Consider the following 10659-nt stretch of genomic DNA (forward strand, 5'->3'; position numbering starts at 1 on the left):
TTAGGAATAATTAATTCACTAGAAGCATTTTCTTTATTTTTACATAATGAAGTATTTACGATTAGAACAGATTGTAAAAATGTAGTTTCTCATTATAATAAGATACATGCTAATAAACAAGCAACCCAAAGATGGGTTAATTTTGTTGATTCAATCACAGGAAATGGTTTTAAACCAATTTTTGAACATATAAAAGGTAATGACAATACATTAGCTGATATCTTATCAAGATTAATTCATTGAACAGGTATGGAATATCGTGGACCATCATCCTCGAATAGCACAGACCACAAGGCAAAAGAGCACATTTCAGTAGCATAATGATGCATCATGGACCTCCATCATTCAATGGATTTCAAAATAGCAAACCAACATCACCACCAGTACCTACTTTCAACTTTAATGGCAATATTGTTGAAGGAATCAGAAATTCAACCCTGAGATATAGGCCAAAAGTACCAGGACTTTCTGATAAATGTTCTCTTAAATAATTTTTGGAATATCCAAATCAAACAGCCAAGCATGAGGTTAGGTCATGAAAAAATAATTAGAGTCTTAGAACAAGAGTTTGATAATTTAATTTTAATTTTAATTTCCATCAAAGCCAGCAGCATATACATTCTCTTGAGCACAACCTTCAAGTCATCTCCAAGGACCATGAGTCGTTACTTAGTAAGTTTACCAAAATGAACCAAAAACTCCAATCTCTTAGAATGCAGCAAAAGGCAAGTGACACCCTGAAAAGAGAATTGAAAATAGGTTTGGAAACTAATCAGCATAAGAATAAAGGAAAAGAGGTTATTGAACTCATAGAACAAGAGGCTAATCAACCCATAGAAGAAATCAAGATTGAGCTCTTATAAGAAGACATTGAAATGAAGCAACATCAAAATAACGAGCAACATCAGCTTCTGAGTGACAAAGAAAAACAAGAAAAATATGAAAATTTTCTTAAGAATATATCTTTAGACTTAATAATAGATAATATTTTATTAGAAGAAATTTAAAATGCAAAATTAAGAATAATGCCACCAAATATGCAAAATGAGATCCTAAGTTGAGCATCACAGTCCATGAAAGAGTTGCAATTACAATTACAATGTGCTTTGTATCAGTCTATCTTTGATTCAAAACCAGGGATGGATATTATTACAAAGATGTATCCACCATGTCTTTGTGATAGTACAGAGAATTGTATTTGTAAACCAGAGGTTAGCATAGATGTAGTCATGATTAACATGAGAAATTATAAACCATGGCATTTTAGTTATGAGTATCAGGAAAAGCATAATGTGATAGAAGTAACCACAGCCTTACTATTAGAGTTTGGCTATCTTGATAAAATATTTATCAACCATGTTTCCCAGCTAGAATTATTTCCTGAAAAGCTTTTGAAAGTACCAGAAGATTATTTGGAAAGATGGAAAGAAATTTGCATAAGTTTTATTAGTAGTCCTCCAGATTGGTATGTACATATGCATAAGGAGAAAACTAAGTATATAGTCATGATTAATGAAGAGTCCTTTAGACTATCCCCTATCTCCCCACATAAGTGGACTCCTTCATACAAAAATATTCTAAAATTTCGAGGGATCCAAATGCTAGCCTTAAATGATTTTGAAGATTTTAGGTATGATATGGTATTAGTAGCAGAAGAGGAAGAAATATCTTTTTACAACAAGACAAGGAACAGTCATCAACCTTATTGAAAACCTCAAAAATTCAAAGAAGAAACAACAGAAATGTACTACAATGTGAAAGAATATAGAGAAAGAGATGCATAGCTAGTAGAAGGCGATGAATAGTACTGGAAAAATTTGACAAAAGAAGAGCTGCATAACATCGACAACATGATAGAAGCATGAGGAGTTGGTAGCAATAGCATAAGTTGAATAGCATCATGTAAAATAATATATTTCCAGACAGAAATGTCAACATCATTGTGGATTCCGCTATAATAATAAAAATGGCATAAGAGTAAATAAATAAAAGAGTTTGATTCATTATTGACTTTGTATACACAAAATGTCTTTTTAATTAAAAATAAATAGTGTCAAGCCCTTTTCGTTAAAACTCCCTTGAAATTATGATAACCTAGACTCTCATACTTTTGAAAAAAAAATGTCAGTGGAAAACGTTGTGGACTGAACAATACACAGTTTTCTCTACTTTATACTTTATATGTTATGCATCTCTCAATCTCTTTTCTTTGCTTTCCAGAACCTTTTTGGAGTGTTTTCTTTTTGGTTCGAAAAAAATAGAAAGATAAAATGTGGTTTTAGCCAAAAGCCAACTTGCTTTGAAGATGATCTGGTTCATTTTGAGCATTCCTTATTAACATGGTAGAACCAATGACGAGTGTGTATATTTTTCTTTTGCAGAATGGGATCTTTTATGCCTGCAGATAACTTGCCGAATGAGCAACTTTTTACTTGTGTATCATGCCATTTTAACAGATATTAGATGAGGGAAATTTGTGTCTTAATGCAAAAGCGAATGTTTTTAACTGTTTGAGTTACAATTTTTTTTTGCTTTGTTGACTAGTTTATTGACGATTATAACTAATGGATCACTAAAAATATTTTTGATGTTGTTTGGCAGGAAAAGTTGAAAGTGATTTTGGTTGAAAAGTTACTTGAAGTGATATCTGGAAGAAGTATCGTGCTTTCTTTAAGAAGTACTTCAAGTGTTTTTTCATAAAGCACTTCAAGTGTTTTTTTAGAAAGCACTTGAATCTTTTTAAATTTTGGATGTACTCTAAATAGAGATGCGTCCACTAGAAGCACTTTTAAGCATAATTACTTTTTACATAAGCATTTCCAAAGAGGCCTATATATGTAGTATTAACATATAAAAGCTTCTTAATATCTCCTTGTATCTCCAAGCATGTGGACTGTGGAGTACGTGTGCATGAGCATTGGAAAAAAGTATGTCTCAATGACGTTGGAAATTGCACGTATGATAAAAACATGTACAATAGTATTCTTCCACTATTTGATTTGATTGGTGCGGGTGCAAAGTCTCTGGTGCATACTTAGAAATTTATTTAAAAGATTAAACTATGTAGCCATCATCATTGATTCATTGTCCACCGACATCGTTCTCCCTACCAACACGTAATAATAACTCATATATACATAAGTATGTCGAAACTGTTATTGCATATTGTGGAGACGAAGGTGGATGTCTTTTTTAGTTGAGTCCCTCTTAATCTCATTAAAGTTAGCTTATGCTATCAACAAACACTAAACGATACTAACTCTTAATCTAATCTTGTCAAGTGAAAGTTAGTGAGGACAAAAAAACACATTATCCTTCTTTCTTTCCTATTCCCGTTGTGGTTAATGGCACATATGAAGAATTTTATCCACCGAGTATCACATTGGGCAACCTAGCCTTGTTCTTTTTCTAAACGTCGAGATGTGAACTTATCATCTCTTCCAACAAAAGTGAAACCTGAGTTGTCAAAGCCAGACGAATCTACTATAAACTTAAAAGCTATATACTATGAGCAATATCCTTTTACTGTCATGGGCGGAACCAACATTTGGATGTGGGCTGAAACAAGTCTTTCCATATAAGCTAGGTTGGACTACATACAAGATTGGATTGCGGCCCACTTAGTTTAATAAATAAAGGCTTCCATTTTGATGTCGAGGTTCAGGAAAGGAACACTCATGCCATAGGACATTGACGGCCCGTTTGGTGGGTTGGACATATGGTAGGTTATTGCATTTCGGATTACTTAGGCAATGAGTTGAAAGAGATAAGTTGGGATACTTGTATCACTTTGTGGGATCCAATTATTGAAGAATCAATCAAATACTTAGAAGACAGTAGTATTGATTATTAATTGCATTGCACCTATTAAAAATTAATTAAGGGCTCGTTTAGATGTGCTTTTAAAATGGCTGAAAATGCTTTTAGAGAAAATGTTTTTGGGTACCAAAAGCACTTTAAGTGCTTTCTGCAAGAAGCACCAGTTATGTGCTTCTTCTAGGAAGCACATTAAGTGCTTTTCTAAGATTTATTTGCATTTTTACTAAAAATTGGTTCCAAAAACATTTTCACCAAAAACGCTTTCAGTTATTTTAAAAGTACATCCAAACCAGTTCTAAATCAATTTCACAAAAGCTTTCAAATTTGACTACGTAAGGCTTCGCTTTCAGTTGATTCAGCTCCATATAAGAAATTGAAGGCTTGGTTGAACAAAATTTGCTGTCATTTTTTACTGAGGTATATCTGTGCTATTTTGACATCTTATTTGGAGATACTACAAGTCCAATTTAATTGAACATAATCCATTCCGTCTTGCCCACCAAACATGACCTTAGGGCTTTTTTAGTGCGCATGCCCTACAATACACGCGTATTTACACCTATTTGTTTTAGCCGTGTCTCTCTCCTTCACTCCTTCTCCCCAATCTTCGTCTGTCAAAAGAGCCCTAGAATCCAATCAACACAAATCTGCAGACACAGGCCTTCGGCTTGTTTTGATGCATTAGATTAGTGATCGCCATTTATTTTTTTTTCGGTCAAGAGATTAGTGATCGCTTTTGATTGCGACTTTTGAGTATGCAAACCCAAATAAATGATGAATTTGATTTAATTCAAAATTCAAATGCTCTTTCCCTTTATTGCTTTTCCTGAATGTTTTGGATTAGGATGCCAAGTTTACCAAATGCTCTTCCGCTTTAAATGTGGAATAAAAGAGCTCTTAGCTCTTTCTTTTATTCCTATTGCCAAATATTAAAACCAATATCAAAAAATTTGAAGGGACTACTAGCCAAAACGGCGTCGTCTCTAGTCTTCTCCGCTGCAACCTCGATGGGTGGTGGTTTCAGAGGGGATCGAAGTCGGAATGGTGGTTCTTTTGATGGGTGGGGTGGAAGCTATGGCGGGGAAATTGATATTACTCAGCCTTAGTTGTACCTTAAACCCAAGATTTGATATCCTCCGTCCGATTAATGGTTAAATTAGCATTGTCAAATCTCGTGTCAATGAAAACACGATATGCTTTAATTATCATAAATGTTTGGCACGTCCTAAGTTTGAGGAAGTGGAAATCATTTTCCTTCAATAGTAATGGTCAATATTTTGTGTGCTGTAAGGTTGTGTTTGGGAAACTTATCTACATACATGTCGTCTACACAAATTCGAATCTTTCCTGTTATTGTGAATTTAATAATTAACCCCCTTAGTTTAACTTATATTTGGACATGAGAATACTTATTATGGGTAAAGTAAGATTTACATTTCAGATCTTTATATGAGTGTAAATTTCAAATAATTTTAACATATTGTGTTTGAAATTGTCACTTTTAATGTTACCACACCTCTATTGAACAACTCTTTGATAGAATCAATGTATGTGAGATTAAGATTCATCATGGATATCTGTGTTCAGAGTCTTCATATCGAGAGATTCAGACCACTCGTTTCAATCCTACAACCTTATTAACTCATCTCACTTGCTCACTTCATTAAAACCCAAAAAATTAAAAGGTCTAAATTTCTTGCTCTCTCTTTAGAATGGTTTGGATTTTTCAGTCCGCAAACACCGAATACAGAGATATCCAGAGTGAATTTTATTCCTGGACCCTACTGAGGCCCACCTTATGTGAGAGGTGGCTTATGACAAAGATGCACCCCTAAACTTACTCATCTACGGCCCACCTAAATGCCATCCAAGGTTCCAGCTGGGCACCAGCTTAGACAGAAAATGGTGATTCAGACTAGTTGGAGTTGAGCCGTCATTTGTAAGTCGGTTGAAGCAGTTGGTCCATGTCTTCCTTCCACGTGTACGTATCTAATTATTTTAGTGACACGTGGGCCAATTAATCTAGCACGCGCGTATTCTCTCATTTTCCCTTGAATTTTGATTGTAATGTGAGTCATGTGACTCTTAATAATGGCCCTCAAGATTTTAAGTTTAATTACAAACTAGACATGTCCCTTCGTCAAAAGACTCGTAACTAGAGGTGGAAAAAAATATCAAAAATCCCAAATCGTAACGAAAAAATCCCAAAACCGAACTGAAAAAATCTCAAACCGAAAATCTTAAAAATTTCAATACCCAATCCCAAATCGATCTCGAAATTTCGGTACGAGAATCAATCTCACAATCTGACTTTTTCGCTAATCCCAAACCGAACCGAAGTTAAAAAATATATATTTTTAGATATTATAAGCGGTTGGATTGATTGAGAATTAATATCAGCCGTAGATTCAAAATGAAACCCTCTCTCAGTCTCAGCAACCTCATGGGCCTCACCTTCACTTTCAGAGTATCTGAGTCTGAAATATTGAACCTCTGCACGCGGCCCCAAACCCACCTTCACTCCTTAACTTTCTCTCTTTCTCGACCTCCACTTGTACCTTCACACTACATCCAGTCTTCCAAATTTTTTTTGCATTTGACAACTTCCTTTGCATTCGGTAATCAATACAGCCACATCTGCTTCCTTATACTTGTCTCTTCATTAAGGTAATCTTCTTGTCTTCATCAAGTAATCTTGATGTGGTAAAGTCTGTTTGTGGCTTCAATTTGTTTTTTAATTTGGGCATTTGAATTCTAGGATTTTGGATTTGGGGTTTTTAATCATTCGGTTCTTCTATAATTCGTTTATTTCCTCCTCGAACTCTCTCTGTGAAATTGGGACTTACAGCCAAGCACGGAGAACCGATACAGCATTATCATGCACTAATCTTTGATTTAGTGAGTGGAAACCATAATGGTTCATTTATCTTGATTTATGGTTGCTCTTAATCTTTGTTTTGGACCTAAGATATAATATTTCTGTTTCTGGTGTATTCCTTGTGCACTGCCTGATGCATCTTTTTGGTACATATGGCTTGTTACATATAGCGCCAAGTGGGTCTTCATTGTTGAAGCACCTTGTTTTGGACAAAGGCCCAAAATGTCAAGTTTCAGCCCAATAGCCCAAAAGCCCAAAACTGTTCGGGATTCCCGATTTGTCCCGAAATCTCGAAACTATTTCGGGGCATGGTTTTCGGTTCGGTATCCCAGCCCTATTCGTAACCTTCATTTGCTCTTTCCTTATCTTCTTTGCATTTGAACTTCTTTCTCCAGATTTGTAGCATTTCCTAGCCTCTCTTGACTTCAATTTCGTCCATCCACTTTGCTCCATAGTTAAACTATCCAAACCATGCCCAAAACTGCTCCAAATGGCTCCAAAATGCACTTTCTTGCTCCTTTTGCCATTAGGACCTAAAAACATACGAAAGTAGCTTAAAAGACTATAATAAGTAGTAGTTAACTATCTAAATGCAAGGAAACAACATAGTTAAGTAGCATAAATATGCTCCTATCAGCCACCTTATGTTTTTGGTACAATGTTTTATAATGTTAACATGAGAATTGACGTTAAACTGTGAAGTGATAGAAAATTGATGGAAGACCACTTTAAAATAGTCTCCTTAACATTTTTCTTATTCTTCTTACCAATACAAACGTGACATGCAATGAACTTTTGGACATTGAAAAGGATTATCCAACAATGAAAATTGTCATAAGGAAGATAGTGATGACATGAAAGATGTACAAACTCAATGTATTGTTTTTGGTTTGAAGACATTTGTATTCCGAACCAATTGGTTTCAATCAACTGTCCTTTTTAGGATCCCGACGTAAGTAAATCAAACTGTAAAAATCTTTACACTTTGAGACAATTTGCTTCAATACATTATTATCTTTTCGGGTCTAAGAGATAGGATAACAAATTGTCAGGTTTCCATTGGCGATAAATAAGTGATAACGAAAGATGCTCATAACTCGTACTACCTTAATCGCAAAACTTATCATCTACGCAAATAATATTTTCCCTAAAAACCTAATTATATTATGGGAATGGGAAAACCCATTTTACTAAGGGAATAGGAATAGTTACCCAAATTGTGGCAAGTGGGTCACACACGCTACCGCCTCTGGAACTTCTTTTACTTTTAGTTTTAGGTCTCTTCCCCTATAAAAATCAAACCCTCCCTTCTCCTCAGTCTTCACAGATAATCTTTGTAAATTCCCCTCTCTCTCTCTCTCTCTCTCTCTCTCTATCTCTAGAAAGCTCGAATTTTCAGATCTGTAATTTTTTGTGGTCTCAGATGGCTGTTGAAGTTCTCAGTCCCAAGGATTGCCTCAAGTACTCACTCTCACGCCAGTCAGTAACGAATTTCAATCGGAACCCTAACCCTAGCTGCCTCGGCCGCCCAAGCCGCCCCCAGCCCGACGGCAAGAACCGAAGGCCCAACCGGCCCAATAACCTTCCTCGCCCGGTCCAGAAATTCCCGGTCCCCCAAAACCTTGTCATGGGTCAGGTCAAAATCCTCAAGCGGGGCGAAGAAATCCCCAAAACGGCGCCGGCTCGACCACTACAGAAGCAAAATTTCAAGCCCCAAGTGCCGGCTCCGCCGCCACAGAAGCAGAATCCCAAGCCCCAAGCTCCGGATCTCGGAAACACGAACCGGATGGGCCCGGAACCGAAACGGGTTCCCAAGCTGAGCAAACAGGCGGACCGGAACCGGACTGCCGGTTTCTACGCCGGATCGTCGTCGTGCATAGCCTCGCCGCCTCCGAGCTCTCTGCCTCTGCCATCCTTTTTCGGCAAGAAGGGCGTTGCCACAAACACCGATGCTGCGGCAAGCGAGCTGCTGAAGCTTCTGCGGCTGAATTTGTAGTTGGGTCGCCGTCCAGCAGTGGACCGCCAAATTGCAGTGTAAATTCTTGGATTTTGGCTTATTTTTGAGATGTGTGGCTGTCGTTCTTCCCCTTATTTTTTCAAAGGGAAGATGGAGGAAATCGCAGTTGGATCTAACGCTTTTTCTCCTTTTTAATTTATGGGTTGGATAATTAGTGTGCAGGGATAATACAGTCGGTCTGGTTTAGCGTTTAATTTTCAATTTGTTTTAGTTAAACTTTTCTATTAATTAGGTTTAGGTTTAAGAAGAAGATGGAGAATAGGAGCTGTATCTCTAAAATTAGGGTGTATATTTCTACATGTATATCCCCAAGTTTTTAAGTCAAATTTCGTTTTAAATTCCATGTAATTTTGTTTACCTTTGTCGAGTTGTTTTATTTTTCTACTATAATATATTTTATCTTGTGATTGGATTCCGTCCTTGTTTTGGATATTTGATATTTGGATTGAAGAAACGAAAGAAACAACGAGACAATAAGTTCCCTGGCTTGAATTTTCACTGGACGCATTCAAATGATGAAATTCGGAAAGCTGGGGAAAAAGCACTTTGGCTTGCAGCTGTCGAAAGCAAAAGCAAAAGCAGAAGCATTTGCAGGTGCCTATGAACCACTTTTTCTGCGCCCTTTTGGTCCCAGAAATTCGTCACTTGATGTCGGTGGGAATTGGGATGCAGCTTTAAACTTAAGTGAAATCTGCCAGACCCTAAACACTCTCTTAGAATTGAAAGCTGAAAATTGGACTCTAAACATCAACCAAATTTAGGGGTGGGTACGGTGCGGTTCCACCCCTAAATTGGAACCGGAACCGAAATATATTAACGGTTCGATTCGATGCGGTTTCACTTAAATTTATGACTAGAACATTACGGTTCGGTCTACACCGGTTCCGATTCGGTTCTTGCCGGTTTACGGTTCCTAATAATAAATTATTTGAACACCAAATCATTATGCATTCAAATACATCTTCTAAAACTGATTACATAAAGTTGCATACAACACATCTTTTTTAATGCAAATGTCTTTGGTAGTGGCACCAAGTCAACAAAAAGAGACAACTAAAATACATATGCATTGGTCAATCAGTCAACAAACAAAAAAATGATGAAACAAATTGCAAGTTTTCAGACTTCAGAAAGCAAGCAAGAACCAGCAGCTCCTGTACACAATTTTTCAACCTATTTTTCAACCTATTATACCATGACATGTGTGTGTATATATAATTTATTATTAATAAAACGGTTCGGTTCGGTTCGGCCGGTTCTTGGTCATTCGAAACCGGAACCAGAACCGGTTTGAACGGTTCGGTTTGGTTTTTCACTCAAAGTTGACTTTTCCGGTCAAGACGGTTTTTTTCGGTTTTTTTTCTTACGGTTCGATGCGGTTTTGCGGTTTGGCGGTTTTTATGCCCACCCCTAACCAAATTACGATCCAAGTCCTATACTTAGTATTAAATTTGGAGACACAGCGTGTCGGTTTAAAAATTTCAGTGGAAATCATTCAACTTTTATAGACAACTGAAAACTTTCTACTGTTGTTTCACAATCCAAAAATTTAGCAAGTGATGGATTTCGGTTAAGTCAAACATTGAGCCAGTGGTAATGATTTAGTATTGAACTCGTCGTCTACGAGAGTGAATTCTACTCGTTGTCTGGATTCCAAAACTTCTAAAAGTGGAGAAGAATATCACTTGCATAGTTTATAAGTGGCCACATGCATTAAACTTTCATCCTATTTATTCTCATAATTAATTATTCAAGGTATAAAATGGTCTTTTTTGAGTTTAAACTCAAGTTCTTTTAGCTTAAGGCCCTATGGTCTTTTTTGAGTTTAAACTCCGGTTCTTTTAGCTTAAGGCCCTTGGTAACTTTTTTTGTTTGTTTGTTTTTTTATTTATTTATAATTCTGTTTAAGCCACATAGGCAAACATGGTAAGAGCTCGAGTGGTTA

At 36.5% G+C, this 10659-nt stretch overlaps 1 protein-coding gene across 1 annotated transcript; it reads left to right on the forward strand.

Annotated features, from left to right (window-relative positions):
- The first annotated feature begins 8018 nt into the window (after positions 1 to 8018).
- Positions 8019 to 9129, forward strand: LOC137717075 (uncharacterized). The gene has a single exon (XM_068456388.2). It carries the CDS (start codon positions 8121 to 8123, stop codon positions 8691 to 8693), a length of 573 nt encoding a protein of 190 aa, XP_068312489.2. The 5' UTR covers positions 8019 to 8120; the 3' UTR covers positions 8694 to 9129.
- The last annotated feature ends 1530 nt before the right edge of the window (positions 9130 to 10659 follow it).

This window comes from Pyrus communis, chromosome 8, assembly GCF_041283825.1.
Source record: "Pyrus communis isolate YQ-2024b chromosome 8, ASM4128382v1, whole genome shotgun sequence".
Taxonomy (NCBI): domain Eukaryota; kingdom Viridiplantae; phylum Streptophyta; class Magnoliopsida; order Rosales; family Rosaceae; genus Pyrus; species Pyrus communis.

Bases quoted from the DNA above. Each gene is read 5' to 3' on its own strand.
- LOC137717075 (XM_068456388.2), top strand. From the start codon at position 8,121: ATGGCTGTTGAAGTTCTCAGTCCCAAGGATTGCCTCAAGTACTCACTC.